The sequence below is a fragment of the Neopelma chrysocephalum genome, unplaced genomic scaffold, assembly GCF_003984885.1.
Source record: "Neopelma chrysocephalum unplaced genomic scaffold, ASM398488v2 Primary Assembly neopelma1_25, whole genome shotgun sequence".
In the NCBI taxonomy this organism is placed as follows: domain Eukaryota; kingdom Metazoa; phylum Chordata; class Aves; order Passeriformes; family Pipridae; genus Neopelma; species Neopelma chrysocephalum.
The window spans coordinates 11595116-11619468 of NW_020897694.1; the positions used below are offsets into that span (position 1 = coordinate 11595116).

The window sequence follows — 24353 nt, forward strand, 5'->3', positions numbered from 1 at the left end:
AGAGGAACAGAATGTTAACCAAGTTAACCAAGGGCTAAAGAGATCCTGGTGCAATTTCTTTTCCAGCAAACTGACTGTATGATCACCTGTGAGGGAGTTGATCCATGGAGTAAAATTGACTTCAGGTGTGTAAGTATAACAAAAACAACAAAAAAACCAGTTTATCTGATTAGATATCTATATGTCCATTGGCAACTAGGCTTAGTAGTAGTACAATAGCTTTGTTGTTGCAAATGCCCATTATGTTTCTTTGGGCAATGACACACTTTTCATATCTGCCTTATGCTATTTGGGACTAACAAAATAAGAATTTGTGCATATAAGTCTGTTGAGGTCTGATAGAAGGTGGGTCCCTGGCAAAATGTTAAACAAGCAGAGAAATTATGGCCTTTTCTCAAAGCGGCCTCATCCTTTTCACAATGGTTCAACAAGGAACCCTAGTGCGCCAGGAAAATCAGGTACCTGTGGACAGACTTCTCTGAAATGAGATACTGCATTTCCAGTTTTTCTTCAAACCTGTAGGATTATTCCCCAAAGAGGCTTTTTGTACATAAAGGACTGATCTCCAGAGTTACAGACTTTGTACTCCAGAGCCTGAGTGAGATCAGACAAGCTTATATAGTGACTACACAAGGAAGACCCAGGGATTAATTTCACTGTGACTGCACCAGAAGAAATCCTGTACTGTTTATCTTCCACATTACTATGGATTTCTGAAAAACATTTTCCAAAGGACACCTGAAGATCTCTCCAATCTCCTTCTTTTAACTCCCCAACCACTTTCACAGCTCTGTTCTTCAGCCACTCCATACGGCAGTTTCTCTGCTTCCTGACCAAGGAATTTTCTGCCGGGTAATGTGAGACCACTGTGCTGTCTGCATTGATGGTCTTGTTACCCAGTGAGCAAAAGATCAGCAGCTGGTAGGACATTGCAGTCCATAGTTATTGGCAAGAAGTCCCTCCACAATATTTTAAAACAGTTTTTTAAGATACACCACAACTAATACTAAATAGCCCAGTACTATCTATGGGCTAAAAGCAATACGTCAGAAGGCTTTCATTCCAAGAAAAGATTAAATTGACTCACTATACAGTGAAAGTGGGATTAGTTTGTCCTAAAATACTCCAGAACTGTACTGGGAGAATATCATAGCAAATTTAATTCAAACCAAATTATTCTCATTAATTTTAATTGGACAAGGATTTCACATAGAGCTTATTAGCATTTAATGGATATTGATAGTTTTAAGAAATAAGCCAACTGAGGGGAAGTCTATTTCTTCTTAAGAAAAAAAGAACACTTTTCAACTAAATTAATTCAAAACCCACTTATTTCTACTAGCATAGGTGCCACATAAGGGAAATACTTTAAGAATACAGAACAAAATCAAGTTATAGTTTCATACCTGTCCATCTGTCCCAATGGTGCCTCCACAATCTGTGAGGAGCTCAGACATGTCATAATAGCTAACAAACTCCCATAAACAGGCTTCCAGATTCAGATTGCGGTAAAAGCGCAAGGTATTGAAGCCTCTGATTGTTGGGCTGTATTGATAGGGAATGGTCTCTCCAACCACATCTGGATTCTTGGTAGCATCAGTTAAAAAACCATGATGGGTTTTTACTTCTGTGTAATCCAACAGGTTGGAGCATTTATGGTTTCCAACTCTAGTTCCATCAGGACTAAGTGTCAGCTCAAAGTTGGAGAGTTCTCTGGTAGAAATAACAGGCAGCATGCCTAAAAAACATTAATTTATAGCACTATCACTAAATGTCAGTTTTCAGAGCTGCTTAATTTAGCCAAACTTTGTCAAACATTAAGCAGGTTATGCAGTGTTTCTGTATTTTGTATTGCACTTTAGAATTCAAAGAAAGTTGATATGCTAAGTGTGTATGAGTGCTATTCACAATAATCATGTCTGTATACTATGCAGAGCCAAATAAAATATTTATAAACATATTGAAATTACATCATAATAATATTCAACATATCAATATTTCAATAATAAAAATTTCATTTGATTTTTCAGAAGCACATAGTAATTAAATGGTACATTTCTATGCACTTCAAAGGAGTTTCACAAAGCTTACATCTAGCTTAACTTATGTAAATTATCCAATTAATCTGAAAACAATCTTCACATCAGAGACTATGTATCAATACCGTATTTTATCCACCTTGTTGCAAACTGTGCTTGTTCATTCATAACATTTTTCTCTGTTCCCACATATTAAAAGATCATATTATTATTTTGTCTGTTTAGAACAATATGTCCAATAAAATAGCTCAAATAACAACATGTTGTATGAGTTCTCTTAACTTCACAGCTAATTTTCTCATACCATCGATATGTGGCATTGTGACTATCAGTTTGATGAGGTTGGCATAATCAGGATCTTCTGGGCCAGTATAGCGCAATTTGGCAGAGAATGGTTCTGCTCCAACTACTCCTGATATACGAGGTTGACAAAGACCTAATGGAAAAAAGAGAAAGCAACCTTACTTTTATGTCCAGAGGAAATAACCTATACTTTCCCTTGCACTATTTTAGATGCACCTTTTTTCCCACTGTACAGGTTTCCAAAACAACAAAAATTTTCTTGAATGACAAGTAAACACTTTGAGCAGCATTTTCCAGAGGTCTGAATGGGAATTTATGCAAAAGAGGATTCAAATAGAAATCAGTACTCGATTAACTGGGCCACATTTTCAGAACAAGGTGGTGATACTCCATCTGCAGCTTTTCAGTTGCATGTGTCAACCATATTTGCAAAGTTGGTGTCAAGTGTCATACTTTCTTACAGTGGTCTACAGCAGTGTTAATTCCTCTCACCCTCTTAAGCACATACATATCTTTATGAAAGATACCTGACTAGTGTTCAGTTGTTTTTGGCTCTATGCACCTACACGCCCTCACAGAACTTTATGATCCTTCTGTTCCGTTAGCAACAAAAATGTAGTTAGAATAATTGTGTCAAAGCATCTCTAGAAATACTCTGCTCAAAGTAGAGCCAGCTTCAAAGTCGGATCAAGTTCCTTAGGGCCTTCTTCATTTCAATTTTGAATTTCTTCAAGAAAGGAGAATGTACACCTTAATTTGATAATCCTTTCTAGTGTTAGTTCACTGTGTTCCAATACCAGTCCCGGTTTGTAGAACGAGAAAATTAGGTTTGTAATCATATGATCTGAGATATATGCAACTTGTAGTTGCATAGTTCAATGCAGATGTGTCTGCATTCTGGCTACAAGAACCACAGCACTTTGCCATGTGATGGCCAAAAGATCACAAGGTACTTTAAGTAAGAAACTAGCAGATGTGGAAAATCAAAACAGTTCCCTTTGCCCTTGTTCTGCTCTTTGCTCATTTATGAGGGATTACAAGAAAAGAAAAGGCTTGGCTCTCCTCTTGGAGGACTTACTGGATCGGGTGGACCTCATCTGGCTTAGCACCTCCCAGTTGGAAACTTCTGGCAGGAGGAAAAACATTTTTTTTCTGCAGATGATAGCTTTTAGTTTGTTGTTTGTGTGATTGGTTGGTTGATGGTTTTATGCTTTTTTTTTTTTCTCAAATGCAAGTAAGATGTGCTAAGGAGATTAAATGCAATTTTTTGCACAATCTGATTTAATTTTGAGAATTTGGTCTATACACTGGAGGTCAGGCATCCTCAAGGCGGCAAATATTCAGGATTTTGGCAGGTTGCTTTGATCATTGTACTTCTTTTCTTCCACATCGCAAGTTAGCTCAGGTACTGGAAGTAATATATGCATGACAACTCGGTCCTGAACTACTTAGCTCTGCTAATTTGTTAAGGGTAATGCGAATAATATATTTTAACACTAACAAAGCCAGTCTGTTTCATATAACAAAACCAGCTCACAGAGCACAAGGTTGTCTCCCTTTAACAAGCACTACGCTGCACCTTGTAGACTCTGCCCTTAGGCAGAGTCTTCTTAAGGGTGTAGGATTCCTGACAGTGCAAAGATGACATGAGCCTACAGTCAAAATGTGGGATAAAGGACAGAGATAAATAGAAATTCCATTCATTAAGCATCTTAAAGCCCCAACTTAGTAGAAAATATAATGTTTTAAATCAAATATTTACTTGGAAAGGCCTAGGAAATGAAAATGATATCGCAAATGAACAATCATGTAACGTATTTCACACAAACCACAGCAGTTAATGTAGCTACAAAAGCAGCAAAGATGACACAAAGAATGCAAAATGGCTGCAGAAGGGTAATAAAATATAATGTTTTGCACTTTACCTTGGTTGCTGATGTAACTCATTCTCCACATCATACTGTAAAAAATATCTGTGATTTTTGTAACAAAATAGCATATGCATGTCAGTGCTTCATCTCTGTTTCATAATGATACTCAGTCTGAGTTTCATAAAAAGAGTTGGCTAGGCAAAGGAGGTAGACTACAGTAGCTGATGGTTGAGAGAATGCAGCATCAGTTCAATATTAGTAAGGTGTCAGAGATTGAGAGAGAGACAAAGAGAGTAGCAGAGAAAGAAGAAGGATGAATATTATGAATACCTCAACCACGAAAAAAATTTGTCCATGACCTGTTATTGGACACCAGTTGCTTTAGTTCTTAGTCAAGGAATACACTGATTCTCAGATGTCCAGTGAGGCCTGAATGTCAAATGAGGGTTTTCTTCTGGCTAGGCACTCATATGCCACCCCTATGTGGATTTTCCAGTGTCCAACAGGAGCTGAGCCTATACTGCATCATTACTACAGTTGAATTCAAAAGTCAACAGAAAATAGGTTTCACTAATTCCAATGCACATTTTATATTGTTCTCAGAACATAAAAGTTTGCTGTGTGGATTATTATTTAAAGATGTGGAGAACTAGCACAGATGGAAAACATTTTTTTTATACAATTCTTTGCTGTGTGAAGAGAATTTTTGTACCACCTCTACGAACAACAGAAGAAAAGCTGAGACTGTAATGTTAAAATGCCTGATCACGCAATCAGATTTTGTTAGGACAGAATTTGGGATCCAAAAGAGACCTGTGAATTTTGCATTAGGTGATGATGTCTTACCTTCTGATGTGCTGATAGTTACAATAGGGCTCATAAGCTCAAGACCTTCATTCCCATCTGAATTCACAGCCCGAGCCGCACACTGGACCCGAGAACCAGCTTGAAAGTAAATGGAGTCGAGTGTAATCATTTTAGAGGAAGTGAAGAAGGTATCAAAGTCAACCTCCTTCATGGGGCTGGTCACACCATCAGGGCCAGTGGGTGCACTTACAAGCCACCGGTACTGAGTCAGAGTATTATTGATGTTCTCACTGGCACATATAGAACCAGTCTTGTCAAACTCTTCATATTTAGGATTACAAGCCTGTAGAAGAAGGCAGATATGATAGCAATTTATTTGCTTCATGGCAAAGGAATTTTAAGTTATCAGGAATCACAAAACTCAACAACATGGAACTGACAATCCCAGTAAATCTCTTAAGAAATCACCTTATTTTGACAGTAATGCTTTTAGCATTGTTAGGGTAGATTAAAAGGTGTATCTAATTATGTTTATTGAAATAAAAAAATATTTTAAATTATGATATATAGGTGAAAATATGGCATAGTTATGAAGGCACAAACTACACATATTGCTTTAATTTGAACTTCTTCCTTTGATCTAATTCTGCAAATATACTTTGTATTTCAAAATTTTCTTTTTCTTTTTTTTATTTTTCTTTTGACTTAGGAGAACCATTCAACACACGGCAAATTCCTGTGTATAAGAAATGTGTGAGAAACAAACTGAAGATGCCGATGAACAAAAATGTTCCTCAATGTATATACATATTCATGTAAACTTTTCAGTTGCAAAATTACAATGAAAGAAGCCTACAGTCCTTCAGTAAACAGCACTCATTTTTCAGTTTGTGGCACTCATTGAAAACAATGGCTTATCTGTTATCTCCAGTAATTTTAACTCTGCACATTAAGGCAAGATAATGCAGGAAATAGTAAGGTCATAGCGTGAGTATCAAACTGTTCTCAGTGATGAACAAATGAAACATCTTTCTACGCTTTTTGTCTCCTGAATATGGATTCATTATCCAAACAAATTAGATTAGCTCTGAGGACAGCTGTAGCTTGAACTCCTATGTGACTCACCACAATATTGATTGATACTGGGTGCCTAAAATCCACTACACAAAATCCGTATACTGATTTTGTTCCATTTTTTCCCCAGAGATACTCACTGTGATACAGATGACAGGATAGCCAGCTACAGGACTGGTTCTGTCTTTGGCTCTAGAAATATCATCATATATCAAAAGGGATGCAACTTGAGGGACAGAGGGAAAGGTAACGTCTGCCATGCTGTTCATTTCTTCTATATAAACAATGGCCTTGGCTGTCTGACAATGAAAAGACAGAAACAGTTCTCTGTGAAAATTAAATAAACAAGGGGATTCAAGCTGGACCTTGATCAGAATATGTCTAGCCTTTGAAACATTGTTCCTAAAGAAGTTCTAAAACCTCAATTGCATGAGCTATTGAGAAAGGGTTGAGGCACTGCAATGTATATTGCAGAGTGCAAAAATAATTTTTTTCTTCTCAGTACACTGAAGATCCCAGACCTTTAGCCTTGTGTCCCAGCTTTCTTGAATCACTTCAGTATGCTGGTAGAAAGCCAGTGTGCACTGTGTGCTTTAACACCTGGTGGAAACAGTCTTTGTCATCAGCAAAGGTTCTGTCTGGCTATATTATTGTATTCATACATAGTCAGACTATATATGGTATGACACTGATGAAGCATCCAGAGAATTTCAAGAATATTTTATACCAGAGGAATATACTGTTTAAATTAAAATTATGTAAGCTATAATGTTAAAAAACCAAGAATATGTGGTTATTTCATCTCACACAACAAGAAAAACATAACATGGTTTTGACAGCAAAAGTTACATTTCACCAATTGCTCTTTTTACAGCATAGAGGTTACACTGTATTGCCAGAGAGTGTTTCCAAGAGGACATCAGTTTCTAGGACTGATTATATGAGGAGAATGTGTGTGGAGTGATATCTTGAAGACTTCAGTCTTTCATTGACTCTATGTCCCATCAACACAATTGTCTTGGCAACATAATGTTTTGTGTAGGTGCTACCGTGTCAGCTGAGATGATCCTCTTTGTCTTTTAAGATACAAGCCAAGATGGTGTGAATAAATCTTAAAATAAATGTAAAACTATGATCCAGAAAACAAAAAGGCTGTTTATCAGATTTTGTTGTTCAGGACTTGCATGAGCTTGTTACCTGTATTTCTGCAACCATGTTCTCATCAGGCTTCAGATGAACAGTGAAGGCTTCTCTCATCTCCCTTACTCCATCAAAGAGAACTTCAACCTCCACAAAGTGCTGTGTTTCACCCTCTTTAAATTCAATTTCTAAAAACATAATGAGACACTTAAAAATAAATCTGTTGTTCATAACAAGCTGTGATTCTAGGCCCTGCCATGAGAGATGGCAGTTAACACTCGGTTTTCAAATTACAGTTGTATGTATATTTAGTTTAACCTATCTGATAATAATAACGAATAGCAGTGGACATATGTGGAAATCACTGAAAATGTGGCATCATCATCATCAAGAGATTTGTAAAGATCAGGATTTAGTCTAACAGAACTTAATATTTTGAAAATTATCTGGGACTAATTACATTAATGTTGGTAACATACGTGAATGACGAAAAGACTGAATGATTCTAAATAAATAGTATTGTCAGGTCTTGCTCAAACAAAGTGCATTTTAATACAATGGTATATACAAAAAATAAGACAAAAATCTAGAGTTACACAACAGTTCTATATTTTGAAAATCATTGTCTCTGAAAAAACTTTAGAGGCCATGGTGGATAAAAAGTTCAATCTTAACCTACCATATTGGGTTTTCAAGGCTTCTGGTCATGGGTGGGCTGCAGGGGTAGCTTCTGTGAGAAGACACCAGAAGCTTCCCCATGTCCAAAAGAGCCAGTGCCAGTCAGCTCCAAGACAGACCCACTGCTGGCCAAGGCTGAGCACTGCAGTGATGATGGTAGTACTTCTGGGATAACACATTTAAGAAGAGGAAAAAACTGCTGCACCACAGCATCTGGGAAACAGCAGTGAGAATATGTGAGAGAAACAACTCTGCAGACACCAAGGTCAGTGAAGCAGGACAGAAGAAATGCTCCAGGTGCTGGAGCAGAGATTTCCCTGCAACCTGTGGTGAAAACCACAGTGAGGCAGCTGTCTTTGCAGTCCATGGAGGTCCATAGTGAAACAGAGATCCACCTGCCACCCATGACAGAGCAGGTGGAAGCTTGAAGGAGGTTGTGACCCTGTGGGAAGCCTGTGCTGGAGCAGGCTCCAGGCAGGACCTGTGGCCCTGTGGAGAGAGGAGCATATCCTGGAGCAGGTTTAATGGCTTTTAAGGACTTATGACCCCAGGGGGGACCCACTGCGGTGCAGTTCACGAAGAACTGCAGGCCACGGGGAGGACCCACATTGTAGTTTGGGGAGGACTGTATCCTCTGGGTGGAACCTCATGCTGGAGCAGAGAACAGTGTGAGGAGGAAGAAGTGTCAGAAATAAAGTGTGATGAACTGACTGCAATCCCCATTCCCCATCCCCCTGAGCCACTCAGAGGTAAAGAATTTGGGAGTGAAGTTAAGCCCAGGAAGAAGGGAAGGGTGGGAAGGAGGTGTTCAAAGATCTGGTCTTAAATCTCATTACCCTACTGTGATTTGGTTGGTAATAAATGAAACTAATTTCCCCAAGGTGAGGCTGTTTTGCCTGTGATGGTAATTGGTAAGTGGTGTACTTATCTCAACCCTTTTGTCATGTTTTCTCTCTGTTCTCTTGTTGAGGAGGGGGAGTGACAGAGAAGCTTTGGTGGGCACCTGGTAGTCAGCCAAGGTCAACCCACCACACTGACAGTTAGACAGTACCATGATTCTTGACTATAATAACTACTAAAGAAAAGCATAGAAGCTATTTAACATTCGTGTCTAAAATGGGTGAGAGTGATGCTAAAATAATAGATGCATTTCTACTATTTTTATTTTTTAAAGGATGCCAAATTAACTGAAGATGGTAACCAACAGAAACTAAGGACCAGAAGAAAAACGAAAAGACTTGCAGAAAGTGATGTTCTCATTGGTATATTGAAACATCACCAGAAACAAAATATACCAGGTGCTAAAGAGTTCTGCATGTATGGCAAATAAGGCCCAGAGAGGTTATAGGGACTGATCAGTGAAGTAAGATGCTAAGAAACACTCTTCCTCTCCAATGCCTTCAAATCAGGACTAGATGCCCTTTCCAAAGACAATGTTTTCTCTAACCAAAGTTATTCGGCTCAATACAGAAGTATTGGGGGGAAACTAGGAGAATCTTGCAATCCACAGTGACTCTGACTAAGTAAGCTAATGATCCTTTCAGCCTTACGTGTTATTAAGCCATGAAAATACTCTTTGTGGCAATAAACATGCTATGTGATAGCTAAGAATTTTACTGATTTTAATTTTGTCAGACTTACCTCAGAAACCCCAATTAAAGATGTCATTTTTGTACCCATGGCTGAATAGGCAGGTTCCCTAAACCCACAGATATTCTGAAACCTGTGGGGAAATCCTGCACATCAGAGACCTTTCTCAAAGGCTTCTGGGCAGAGGCCAAGAGCCTCTTGTTTTGCAGTAGTTTCCCTTAAAAACTTTGCTCCCAAGTGTTGTCAGTACACAGCAGGGAGAATGTAAGCAAGGCAACGTGTATAGGTAATGCATATGGGGTAGTATTAGCTGGCGCTAAAAGTTCCTGTGGTTTTCAGGAGGAAAGAGCAAAACTCTAAAATGCAGGAGACAAAGTGATTGGAATTAGCAAGCTCTGGGTTGATGCTTTGCTTATGGCTAAGAAATTCTCTCTTCAGATATCACTAGTGGCAAATGCCTTTCCTGTGGAAACTGAAGATAGCCCAACATTGTTGCTGGATGTTCAAAGGTAAGTGTTATCTTTCAGCTGAACTGGACACAAAAATAGTTTATCCAAAACTGTGAAAACACTCCAGCAATGAATCATTAATCTTAAAACACAGATTAGGATCGCGTATTATCATAAACTGCAGAAGACAAAAAATTCACAATGCTACAAACTCCATTAATCATTCTCTAAACCATGTGGGTGGGCTATTAGTGAAAAGAAGTTTATCAGCTAAGAAATTTTTCAAACTGTTGCGCAACTTCTCTCCTCATTCATTACTAGTGAGGAGCAGCAGGTAGTGAATTGCAGAAATATAGAAAGAAAACTTTATTATTATGAATGTAGAAAAAGAGAAATATACATGAATTCCTACATAGAGTAAAAGCCATTATCTTTATGAATTGCTCAAGAAACAACCACACAACATATCCTAGCAGTAGATGTTTCTTCAGAGTAATGGTATTACACTTCACAAATATTACTAAGGTGGAACTCATACATTTCTTCCATAACTACTTGAGCTACAGATGTTTTCAAAGGAGTCACAATTGTTTTGTAAATATCTTTACTGATAACTAGTATTCCAAGAGCAATTGGCTGTTGCATACCACAAGGGATCTGTCCACACTCAATTTGAATAATAAAATGCATTATGGGATGTGGTTGTAAATTATTGTATTCATAAAGTTATTTCATTTTTCAAACATTATGTTACAGTCATGATTGAAAACAAATAGTTGGATGTGATAAGTATGATCCTACCTTCTGATACAGGGTGATAGTCTTCTCCAGAAGTAGCAGATCCATCCTTTGTATGAACTCTCACAACAGAAACCTTGGAAGTGTCTCCCAGACGAAGCACTGGGATTTTTACAACTACTACTTGTCTTGTGTCCTTTGGTTCGCTCACACTAAATTTGGTCTCACCAAACTTAATAATAGCTTCTGCAATTAGAAGGAAAAAAATGTTTTTAGACCATGCAAATGGACTTCCAAAAGCCAATAACAACAAAATATTCTCTTACTGTCTGCATCATCCCGAATCTTTATCAGTGTCTCATTTTGTTCACCAATAGAGGCACCAAAGGAAGAATCACTTCTTGGAGTGCCAAGAACCAGACGTAGTTCTTCCTCTTCTTCATGGAAAGTATCATCCATAAGAACCAATGTGCAAGGCTTCTCAGTTTCACCTGCAATCATTCTGAAGGTAATATCAGGCAGAACTTAGGTGTTCTTTGCTCTATTACAGCACTTCTCTCCAAGCTCAAACCACAGGCTGCTTCTGCTGGCCAAGGCATCCACCTTGACACCATATAAGTTAATGAATAATGACAATAGTGAAAGCAGAATTAGTAATCATTACCTTTCTAGGGAAACTCAATTAAGTGGAATCTCCCATTTTGGGACTTCTCTAAAACAAGTTTCTATTTGGTATATCCACTTTATATGTATTATTCCTTTTGTTTTACCTTAGAAGGAAATGCTCCTTCTCAGTGACCTCTCCCACAGAGTGCCTTGAAAAAATAAATACTTGCACAAGGAAGCAGAGCAATAGAAACTTTCACTAATACTAATGGTAATTTTGTCCTGAAGTTTTCTATTTCAGATCTCTTTTGATTGGACACTCTCCAACAGTGTGGACTTTCACTTATATTGTTCCATTTGATTTTAAAATATTTTGAACTCCCACTGATTCCAAGTGACAATAAATATTGCCTTAAAAATGCTTTGGAGTATCAAAATGTTCAATTTTTTCACTCACAAATCAACGTGCCTAGACTTACTAGATGTTCAGAAACTGGGAAAGCAGCAAGAGTTATGAGTGGTGTGCAGTGTCTGGCACCCAGCATCAGACTTGGTGGGTTTGTCATTATAAGAAAGACTCCTACATCCCTGACAAAAGGAACAGCACAGGATGAGAGAAATTAGATCAATTTACAGGTTTTTTTCATCGTTACACATGCAAATATGATCAAGGCTCTTCAAGGTGAAGAACCAGACCAGGATGCTGATTGTGTTCATTTTCTGAGCTTGTTTTATCCTCCCTATAGAAAATAAATTATCCATTAGGAGGAGGAAAAAAACCCAACAAAATATTCATTCTGCTCATCGTCACACGGGAAATGTGAAAACTGAAATGAAACTGCTACATTTTAAATATGCCTAAGAAGCTTATGGAAAAAAGATGTAATTCTGGCAGACCTGTTTGCTCCTTGTCTCCACAGAGAAATGGTAGGACAACACTCAAGAAAAGAAAAAAGTCACTTCCTACGTGGCCCAGATGCATTAATTCTTATAAGTTGGACTCTCATTTGTAGTTGCACAGGAGCAATGGCAAAGGTGTAGAGTATATGATAGCACTAAAAGCTGAGGCCAGCTCTAAATAAAGATTGAACAACTCACTTTTTCAAGAGAACTATGATAAATGTCTACAGAAATATTAAAGTAATCACTTCTGTGATAAGGGCATACCAAGGATTTCATGCTGATGACAGAAATTGTTTAGGGCTTGTAAAAAATATTACGTGTGTTTAAACTTCAAAGACAAAAAGATGAAACTGTGTTTTGCACACGTTGAAGGAATTCAGCAATATTCTTTCAAGGTAGCAGCATTTGATTTATTTGCATTTCATCTCTGATGTGAAATATCAAGTACCTGATATTCGTGGGTTGCCTTAGGAAAGCCTCAGTGGGAGAAAAAAATTCAAGCAGAAATTAGAGACCTATATTCCTGTTGAAAGACCTATTACTCATTCTAGTGCAAGTCAAATATATTTACCAGAAATCTGCTTAATAAAGAGCAGAACTTCTGAAGTTTCCTTTCTGACAGTAGTTCTGTGCTTCTACTGTGTTATCCTGAACTTTTTTGCTATCAGAAATATCCTGGTATTCAGTCTGAACCTATATGAAGATATGTCCCTTTGGTTCTTATTGATTATTCCTCTAGGTCAGAAGTGAAGCAAATAGAGGCAATATAATTTCTGGGCACTCTTCCCATTGTGTAGGAAAAAAAACCCTTTGTTTTCCAAAGTGGTCTTTTTGGCACTACTTTATGAGAAGACACAATTAAAACAAAGCAAAGCAAAGCAATGCAAAGCAAAACATGGTAGACTAAGGCCTTCTACAATAAGATCAAGAACTCACCAGGAAGGAATGTGATGATGGAACTGTCAGTATTAGGACGTTCTTCAAAGTCCATCATTACCTGAGCCGAACCTTGCCTTGTATAGCATCTCACAGTGGATGTGTATCGGATATCCCCACTCCTATATATCATGGCAGAAATCTGTCCATCATTTTCATTGACTACATATACAGATTCTTTAAACTGCATCTTAGGCACTGAGAAGAAAAATATAAAAAGCATGTGTAAAGTATAACTGCAGAAGTTCTTATATCTTCCCTCCACTATTTCAGATTTATTTAAGTTACATTGCACCAGATATATAAAATAAGCAGCCAGATGGGAAAGGATTTAACATATTGTCTTTAGCTGAAATGGGTAGACTCATTAGCTTTGGTGTGCTTCAAAAGGACACTTATTTGTGTACTGCAGTCATCCATTTCCTGCATAAAGGTGAAAAGGTAAAAAAAAACACAAAAGACTCACAATCAGATGCTGAGTCATTAATGAAGATGGTGGCCTTGCTGGGTTCTCCAAGGGCAGCATTCATGGGCATTCTTAGCACAAGCTCAAACTTCTCAGTTCCTTCTAACACTGGCTGTCCAAGATCATCCAGAATTACCACACGAAACGTCTGCATATTGACTCCGGGGGAAAAATCCAAATTACGACTGATGCCTACATAATCTACTCCAGCTACCAATGGAAAAGAGATAAAATAGGATTATATATAATGAAAAATGAAAATATCTATCATTAGGAAGTTAGTTATAGGTAAATCTATTTTTTCAATATTTTTAATTGCCAAATTCTGGCATTTATGTAAAGCAAAACTATCTATTGACTATCTAAGGTGGACTATACAATAAAAAAAGTCAATATTAATTTACTTTTTGTTTAGTGATGATTTGAGTCACAAAATGAGGCTGCTTTTGTTCTGCTGTAAACCAACAGCTAGTCCAGAAAAACTAATAAAGTTTGCTTGAAGTGAGAAATAAAAATAAGCAAAAAGCTTTGAGACAGACTCTGGAGATGAAGCAAAGGTTTTTGGAAAGAAATTTCATATTATTCTGTAATAAAGATGCAAGTTTTGAGAGTAATGTAGAAAGTAAAGGAGAAAAGGCCAGCAAGCTGATTGTAAGGAAGAACTGCTGTTCAGAGGAGTTGTGTAAAACAGAATGAATGGAAAACAAACAAATCAAATTCTGCTCAGACCACATCAGGTGAAGTCTGGCACCTTACTGTTAAAGGTAGACTGATCTGGCTTTGTCTTGTTTTGCTCTGTTCAAAGCAAAGCAAACCAATCCATAACAAGCCAGTGAGAAGAAGGCAAGTAAAACAAGATACTGACTAAAACGTGACCCTATCTTGGAACCAAAGCATTAAAGGTACCTAGGACGTTAGGGAAGGACTGAATTTTAATGTTCATTTTTGTGGAGAATTAAGATTCTTACTGTAAGAAAATATTTTTCCTCCTCAAAATAAAATAACTTAAATATTCAGGATTAAAGATATCAGATCATAAAAGCAAATTCATAAATGAAACAATCATATATTTTTTTCAGAGTTCGTAGTTTTCTTTCTTTCTCATGTTACTGAGAACACAGCTGCGTTGGGCAGGGCATGTCTCCAGGATGAAGGACCACCACCTCCCTAAGATCCTGCTTTATGGTGAACTTGCCACTGGCTGCCGCAAGAGAGGAGCCCCAAAGAGAAGATACAAGGACTCCCTGAAACAACATCTCAGCCTTGGCCATATTGATCACCATAACTGGTCTACTCTGGCCTCCAATCGGGAGGTCTAGAGACACACCATCTATAATGCTGCTGATGCCTTTGAGAAAGCACGCAGGATCACCCTTGAGGAGAAAAGACAACACAGAAAGAATCGTGCCTTGCAGAATATACTATCTAAGGAGTCTTTCTGTTGTGCCTTTTGCAACCAGACATGCCTTTCTCGTATTGGCCTTTTTAGCCACCAACGCGCTTGCAAGAAACGTGGGTAGAGCCCTTCCCAAATCTTCGTTCGCAATGTCTAGCCATGATAAGTTTTCTTTCCATGAGAAAAATACATATATGTTATGTGTGATACAAATATATGATGTTTAGATAGCCCTGAAATAACAGTAAAGTTACACTCAGGATAAACATCTAAGGAGGATGAATTTTATGCTGTCTCTATATGAATGTCTTAGTTTAAACATTATGATTTGTGGAAAAAAATATAGCATGCTAACATTTGTTTCTGCAGACAAAGTTTCTGTCAAAGTATCACCAAACCACACAGCTGTAGCGATCCTCTTCCTGAACAGGGTACCAGGTAATAATTTCTCATTGCCTACAGAAAAAAGGAGAGGAGCAAACTCTGCACGCTGTCAGTGATTATAACTCTGTGCCCAGAGTCTGCTGCTGAGGCAGCAGCAATCAACTGCCTTTGTAGCATAGCATTCTACATGAGGATTTGAAGGCACTTAGTGCTGTACTTCACAGTTGCTCCTAATCCTGTTTCTTTCAAATTCTGTAACTACTTAATTTGTTCTAAGAAGAAAGATCTCCTAAGAGCAAGAGACAGACATTTCATCTTATGTAGTTGAAACTATATCAAGACCCAATGTGCTAGCATTTGTGTTGAGATGTATTATGAAACTAGAGTAAAACAATAACTTACCCTCTGCAGTTACTGGTTCAGATTTGCGAGACCTCACTGTAACAGAGGCAGCTTTAGACAGATCAGTTCCAGTCCTCCAGACACGCACCTCAATGTAGCCAGCACTCTCATCAACATAGTATTCATCATTTCCAAAGTAGAATGCTGGTTCTGGTGAAAGAGGAGTAATGTCCATAAATGTTTCTTTACCTTACATCGTAGCTAACAAAACAGCATAAAATCCACATTAAACAAAGGAGAGCACTTCGCTCTTCTCAGTAAGTGAAATAAAATATTGAGCGAGAGCACTTCACTCTTCTCAGTAAGTGAAATAAAGTTCTTTTTTTTAAGGTTTAGAATTCTTCTGACTATTTCTGGCTTCTTTGTTATATCAGCACTGTGTTCTTTTTCTTGCCTCTTACATTTTAAAGTTTGTGTGTCAGCATGTACCAATCTGCACAAAACCAAATGTAGTGTCTCATTAAAGTTATTTTAGCTGAGTCTTGTGCACAGGCCAAAAAATTCTTTGCAATTTTTACTTTGCTGCAAACAGACAAAGGTGAATACAGATAATGAAACCTTAACTTGAATGTTCTCACAGATTCCTGTTGCCAAAACCAGACTGGAATATGATATATAACTGCAGCTGCTTTTGGTAATGTTTTCTAGCTAATCAAAGGGGTAAATATTGAATTTTAGCTCCCCCACATCTAGCATTTAAAACAAAATCAGTCTTATTTCATGTAAACTGGAATGTGAACAGTCTTTTATCTTAATACTGAAGTTCCACAGTTCATAAGAAAGAAGAGCAAAAAGCAAAGGAGGTTAAGTGCTATTCCACTTAACAGACATATTGTTTACCTCCCTTTTTCCTCCCTTTTTTCAGTTTTTCTACCCACAGCAATTTCAGAAAGTAAACAGGCTTAAAAACATATCCCAACTTCATCCTGGATGTATATCATCTCCCTTTTTCTACCCCTTCCATTCCTGTTTCGAACATACAAGAGTAATCACACACAGCCAGTGCCCCAGTTTTCCCACTGCAAGCCGAAATCACACCTACCTTCTCCAAGGGTAGGAAGACCTACACAAGTTCTCTGCACTTCATCACAATTTTCTTATCTTGTCTTGTGAGAATTTATTATAATCATGAGGCTACAATATCACCAATATGTTGGAAAAACCATACAGCATACGGCCAACTTCAATTCAGTTGGCAAAGATCATAACAATTGCTCAGTGCTCTATCACTAGCACTGTGAATACTTCTCCTTCATCAAGCATAGAAAAAAGTAAAAATTCAAAGGAAATGGCAACACAGAGATATGCCTTGCATAAAGAAAAGGTACAACTTACCCAAAGGAGGAGACGTAAATCCTTTTTAATGGTATGTATTTTAATGGAATGTATTTACTGAAAAACAGTGCAGATTCATAGACCTGCTTGAGCATTATCAAAGTCATCCACTTTTGCAGGATTAAAGACAAATTTGGAAGAAGTCTAACTTTGGTAGGTGAAAACACATTCAGTTCAAATTTAATTTTTTTTTATCCAATGGCATGTGTATTTAAACGTGTGTGTATTTGTGTGCACGGACAGACACACATTGATCTTACTTTATTTGCCTATAGGGACTGGGTTGTCATAGTTGCTTTTATATTTGGATCTGTGAAGATCTTATCTGAAACATTTTTAATAGGTGAACAAGATACACTCTCTACGTTTTGTATAACTACTATTAACTTTGATGAGAGTTCTATTTACAGGGATACTGCAGAAATGGACATTAGATCTGCAAAGAAATGTGACGTTTCAGACATAAAATGATCTTCTACAATCCTCAAGATGGACAAAGAATTACCCAGCCTCTAGAGGTTAAAAATACAGAATGCCTCCTAAGACCAAATGATTATTAATGTGCCAACAGTTAGATAAATGCAGTTAAAAATATTACCAGTTCTAATACCTGTCATTTCTTAAAGAGGTATTCTCAAAGTTTAACACACTTTCCCAAATCTAATCTCGTTCTTATAATCCTGTTCTCTCTATATTGTTGTACCAATGGTTCTGAAACTTGATCTGGACTTGGCTGCACCTCATTTTAAGCATTTAAATAAGTACTCACGCTGAGCCCACCTGTTCTTAGTTTGCAAAGACCAAGATAGGCCAATTCCAGGACGTTTCCCAGCACAATGAACATAGAGAAGGACAGGTGGAATGGCTCACTCGCTGAAATCAGAAAAATCTGAGGAGGTGTGGAAGCATCCCCTTCTACTTACTACATGGGACATAGATATCTGCCCTAAGCTAGTTGGAAGGTATAAAATAAAATGTTAGTTTCTTATAGTGTTATCCAAATGCTTGTTTTACTGCTGCTGAAGAAGAATCCTCACATGCTGTTCATTCCTGTAGTCACTGCCAAATATAAAAATGCCTAAACTCTCAACTACCTTGCCTTGTATTACAGACTGAGTTTTTCACACTTCTTGGAGGCATGTATGTTCAATGAAAGACACATTCTGCATGGTTACCCATCCTAGGAAACAAATCCTTACAAATGTTTTCTAAGTTCATTTCCTGTAAGCTGTGTTAGTAGCTCCCCAGGGGAAGTAGTAAAGCCAAGCTACTAACAGGGAAAGCATTGTCTTTCTCACTTCATGTCTGGAAAACACTCTGCTCAATGACTGTGGGCTCACTTACAGCAGACCTTTAATCTAGTAATCACTCTGAAGAGAGACTACTGCAAATTTAATGGTTCCTCTTAGAGACATACAAGGAAGTTTTCTAAGAGTTTTTTGTTCAAACTCACAGACTTCACTGGCATGAAGTTACAATAATCAAAGGAGAAAGGTTAGGAGCCTTAGTCCCAGGTTTCTTGGCACAGAAATGAAATCTTTGCCTTGCCTTTGTAGTTATACAGTTAGGAGTGCTTCTCAACTACAGCACTAGTCAGTCATCAAGCAGGAAAACAAACACACCTCTCATTATGTTAGGAATACATCTATCTTTGAAGGTACTTCAGAAAATCAATCTGATAGCACAAAAATGTTTATTTCCAAGGAGGCATTTGTTTTTAAAATTACATCCTTACAATCTGCTTTAAAGAGATATGGCAAAAGAGTAGGTTGGTTGTAAAAATACCCTGTTAGCAGGATAGTTAGGACAAACACAAAAGGACAGACCCTTCTGTTCTGACACCTTAATAAGCCTTCAAACTAAAGTGAATTTCAGTGACACATGCTACCAGTGAGACACACACACACACACATATATATATACTAAGAAAGAAAGAAAGAATAGAAGAAAACAGACATATATGCTACTCTGACATATTTACATACTGGAACTAGGAGAAGCAATATTTACAAAGGAACTGATGGCTGATCTTTTCTAGTGGTGTTAAACTGTTTATTCCTGAAAGCTTTTGCCTTCCTTCTTTCCATGAAGAGTACAAACAAAGCTATGATGTGAACATTATGAGTTGCCAGAGCTAGCAGAAGTCTGTTGTGGTAACGCAGGAGGTGCAAAACAGTGCTTTCCAAGTCTACAAGCCTGTTCTGCAATAGTCTGGACATGCTAGTACAATGCTGAGTCCAAACTAATGAGCCCTAGTGGTTGGCACAGCTAATTAATTAACTTGGATATAACAACAGACAAACAGGGCCAGATTTCCTCCATATGTTGTCTGGCTCATACTCAAATAACATATACATCCCTACACACTGCCTAGTTGCATTTCAGTATCACAGATGGCATTAAATGACTGCGTTGCTGAGACTATAACAAAAGAGACTCTTTCTTTCTCAACATGAAGACAGACCAGTTAAGAACAAGAGTTCCATCAAATTTGAGAAGGCATGGGCATTTACTGTTTAATAGCAGTAAAGGTCGACTTCTGTAATCTCTCTCATATATGCATGTTAATAGCAGCAAAAGAATAGCTCAGAAGAACTGTCTTTTACAATAGTTTATAGTGTGATAATATCAAAGAGGACTTTAAAATCTGGAAATAGGTAGCACCATTCTACAGCTATTTACACATTCTTGAAACTATGCAAGCAACTGAGCTTGCATTTAGCACAATGAATTAAATTTGCCAAGTTATTTATTTTTACTGAATGCTGTAGAAGTAGGGGTCAAGATTACAGTCAGAGCTCAGTTCTGGGGCAGATCCTATTGTACAAATGCCAGTAGGTTTTTTATTTGATGTGGTCAAAACAGATTACTTTTCAAATTCATTTGTTGCAATCTTAACAGCTTTCACCTTCTTAGCATTATCATAACTTTTGCAAGAAGTAAATTACCTTCAGAGTCAAAATAGTTTCAGTCAAATTGCCACAAACATTATCTCATGTAAATAATGTCTGCATTTCCATTTGTCTCAAAAGCCCATTTCTATCAACTTAAAAGGATTTTTTTAAAGGATACTGCAAACATTATAACAGGTAAAAGGACAGACTCAAATTAATGCAACCTTTACCAAACCCAATTTGATTTTGTAAGAAAATTATACATTTTTTAAATCTACAATGGCAATGTCATACATTGATTAGACTCGATCTTCACTTAATTACTCTCATTTTACGCAACTTAACCCCATCATTTCAGTAGGGTAACATGGTGTGAACTGGTAACTGCTTTGAGCAACATTATATATGATTCATTTTTAATTTATGATACACACTAATTCAGCATAGCCCTTTACATTTTAACTCACCCTTTATGTTGAAGTGCATCCATGCTTTGGTTTCTCTATACACAATACCATCACAAGCAGCACCTGCCTGGTAGGCCTGAAATCCACATCTAAACTCTCTGCTACATCCGTAAGCTAAACTCAAATGTGAGCAAAGTAGCACAGTAAAGGAAGTAGACTAGAGCTTTAGCTTCAAGACTGAGGATGGCAGTAAGATGGCTACAGTGATACCCTATCTCTGGTCACCTACAGTTTCCTTCTTCATAGCCTGCATCATACTTTGAAGCCTGGAGAACATATATATGTTGGGTTGCAATTCATAACAGTTCAGTAATAGCAAGATGAGCTACAGAGTATACCTAAACAATGGAGAATACATCTGAGTGTATGAAGCCATACTCAACTCATTCAAGATGCGTGCCATTTAAGTGAAGATGAATTTTTTAATAATTAGTTAACTATTATGTACCAGATGGTAATGAGCAGTCTTAAGTTGTGTCCCAGCTACAAATGGAATTTCAGGAGAATGGCTAATGTGTGAGGTTGACTCTTACAAGTGACCTTCCCTTGAAGAAATTAATTTACCTTTGATGGTTTGCTAAGAAACATTGCTACCTTTCCAAAACACCAAATTCATATATATGTGAACTAACATATACCTGAAAATATTTATTAATAGAGTAGTATTGTTAGGATTCTTCCACACACTCTAAGGATATAACCTACAGACCTTGATATCACTGGAACTACCAAGGTGTCAGAGGAGCTTTTCCTATGGTCAGCGTCTGAGGATAGGGCCAGCAGATTTCTCCTGCTACAAGTACATCAAGCGTCAATTACCTGCCCAAACTATTCCATAATCCAGATAATTGCCACATCTACCAATGGAAATGTAAAGGCTAACCGATGAAGAAACAAACACTTTGGAATTTGGAGACACACCCAAACATGATTGCATTCCCTGCAGCAACCATTTGACTTGCATATACCTTTTTCCTACTGGCTATACCTCCCACAGAGCATGAAATGAACTCAGAATCTTCTATGTGCTCTATTTTTAAAATGAGTTAGATTATTTTTATGAATAGGTACAGGAAATGGTAGTAGTAACAAATTCTCAACAAACCGATGACACAGAGGCAGATAGATAAATGGGAAGGCTTGGCAGTAGTATTTAAATATACCACACACAAGGTATTTTACACGGAGGCTAAGCTTGAAGGACCTTACAGTCAGTGATTTGCAATCGAGATAAAAAATGAGGACTACGAACAGAAATAAGAAACAAGCAGTATGAGAAACAAACAGTATGAGAAGCTGAGCAGCATTTTAGAAATCAGGCTATGCAAAGATATAGCATGTAGCCATTTCTAAACATGTTTTTCATATTTTAATTGAGTGATTCATTTACTACTAGGCCTTGCAGAAAAAGCTGTCTTCAGAAAGGCTCTGAGTGTAATTATTATATTTGCGAAACAGAGGTTTTTGTGAGATAAATATTTTCAGGTCTTCTCTTCCAAATAATGTTCCTCACACCCACATTCACATCAAGAAACATAACCACAAAATTATAACCTTTCCACAAATTTTTTCTTTAAAATAATTTGTAACATCATCTAGTTAAATCATGACCCTGATTTCAAACCCATACCTCTTCAGTTTAGAGGTAAGAATGTTGGAGAGACTGTATCAAAGGTCTTGAAGAAATCTAGCTAGATGACATCTTTAGCATTTCCTTTGTTCATTGATGGAGCTAGTCCATCATAGAAGGCCACTAGATTAGTGAGGCAGAATTTGTCCTTGATGAAGGCAGATTGGCTGCCTCTGATCACTTCTGTCTTTCATGTATTTCCACACATCTTCCAGAAGGATCTGTTCCATGATCTTACCAGGCACAGAGGTGAGACTTAAATTAATTTTAACCAAATTAATTACAAATCTGTATCTTATCAATGCAGAAAATGTGTTTGATTTCATTGAAGAATAAATTAAGAGGAAGGGAGGCACTACTATTGTAACTACAAATGGTGCATAGAAGAGGAATAGCATAACCAAGAAACGGAAAATACTTTTATTTCCAGGTGGCTATTGGTGTTTCCTTATCATTTCTGGCACAGCCTATACCACATTTTTTAAAGAAAATTATTATTCTGTCCATTCTTGTGGATGGTTATTCAATCTGCTCTTCTGCCTTTATATATACGCAGATTTTTCTGGATTGGAGATATCTTGACCATATCACAAGAGAGGCTAAGAAAGGCACTGCCTCAATTCTGACTTTAGATTTTTGCACTTTTACTATTCGGTCACAATGCTGGTTATGTTGAGTTTGCTTAACTGCTAGAAACAATTTCTTACAGGCTATTCTGCCCACATACAGAACCACAGAATATTCTGAGCTGAAAGGGACCCACAAGGATCATCGAGTCCAACTCTTAACTGAATGGCCCATATAGGGATCAAACCCACAACCCTGGTGTTATTAGCACCATGCTCTAACCAACTGAGCTAACACATTTAGCCCACTGCAGTCTGAGAAGAAAAATATGCAAGAGAGCTTCCACTCTCCCCTTATAGGAGGTACTGTTGAAGGTGGGACTTGGCAGAGAAGACAGAAAAGTGAAAATAGAGTAACAGTCAGACTTCTCAGAACACAAAAGCAGAGCTGTAAGGACAGAAAAATACACTCTGTAATATGTTAAAACTTCTTGTATTCTGTCATTTGGACTTCTGATCCCATTTGTAGTGGAGGGAAGAGAAAAGAGTTTCCTGACAGACAGTGATGTGAGATAGTAACTGACTTAATGCTTTGAGGGCTTACACACTCAAAAGGAGAACTGATGTCATTAAAGCCTAATGTGGTAGTTACAGTGTCCAGTATCTTTTGGTCTTGAATGACTGATGACTGCCACAAAACAGCAAAGTCTCAGTATAAGGAGATTCAGAGAAGGCAAGATGATTTGAAGAAGCCTTAGGAAAACTGAATGCACCAAGATGTCCGACTCAGCTTGATTATCCAAATCTTAAACACACAAAGAATTGACTAGGTCACTAAATTCACTCCCTTCAACCACAAGCAACCAAGACAAATGATTAATTTAGAATGGTTTGCTAGGTCTTCAGTACATTTCTAAACAGGTCATGTAGTTTTGTACCTTCTGCTTATCGACTATTTTATGTGCTTTGAGTACAAAACTTAAAAGTTTTCTGTATTTTAAGAGAAATAGAACTATACCTAGAAATACGACTATAATTCACATAGAAGTGTAATAATGCATATGTAAGCTACCCATTTAAGAACCTGCAGCAGTGAAAGGTGAGAGATATGCTGCTCCACCAACGAAGTCCTCTACTCTAGCCATCTGAAACAGATGTGACAAAGTACTGTCTGGAGGTCATATTCTGTCCTCTTACCTATCAGAGGAGCCTAGATCATAAGGTTGACCTATATACCTACTTATTAAGCAGCTAGATGAAGATCAGAATAATCCAACATCTGTACTTCATATATATATATATATATATATATATATAAAATAAGAGAGTGTACCTGCAGACACACACATGTAATAACTGTCAGCAATACATAATTCTAGGAAAGCAAATCATAAATGCACCTGGTTGCCTCTATAGAATGTCCTATTGTGAGGCATGACGTTAATTTATTTCTGTGATACACAGCAAACAGGGACTTTCTGAAATCTTTAAGGCTATCATCATAAATTGAACATTTTTCACTCTGTTGAATAGGTGATAATAAGAAGCTATTAGAAAAGAAAACTGGGAGTATAACATGTGTCATACACTGGCTGACATCCACTTTTTCCCTTGATTAATTGCCAATCTGGCCACCTGCCACAGACTCGGGAAAGGGGAGGGATCATATAGAGATTTTA

General features: G+C 37.5%; 1 protein-coding gene across 1 annotated transcript in view; it reads right to left on the reverse strand.

Moving 5' to 3' along the window:
* FREM2 (FRAS1 related extracellular matrix protein 2) overlaps nucleotides 1-24353 on the reverse strand; it is a 129553-nt gene that overhangs the window by 21609 nt on the left and 83591 nt on the right. Inside the window, exons 7-16 of the mRNA XM_027674469.1 lie at nucleotides 15783-15932; nucleotides 13601-13810; nucleotides 13135-13332; nucleotides 11016-11180; nucleotides 10753-10935; nucleotides 7292-7422; nucleotides 6235-6393; nucleotides 5060-5363; nucleotides 2344-2475; nucleotides 1407-1738 (exon numbers count right to left, since the gene is read on the reverse strand). Of these exons, the coding sequence (XP_027530270.1) occupies nucleotides 1407-1738; nucleotides 2344-2475; nucleotides 5060-5363; nucleotides 6235-6393; nucleotides 7292-7422; nucleotides 10753-10935; nucleotides 11016-11180; nucleotides 13135-13332; nucleotides 13601-13810; nucleotides 15783-15932 (1964 nt within the window). The remainder of the gene's footprint in view (nucleotides 1-1406; nucleotides 1739-2343; nucleotides 2476-5059; nucleotides 5364-6234; nucleotides 6394-7291; nucleotides 7423-10752; nucleotides 10936-11015; nucleotides 11181-13134; nucleotides 13333-13600; nucleotides 13811-15782; nucleotides 15933-24353) is intronic.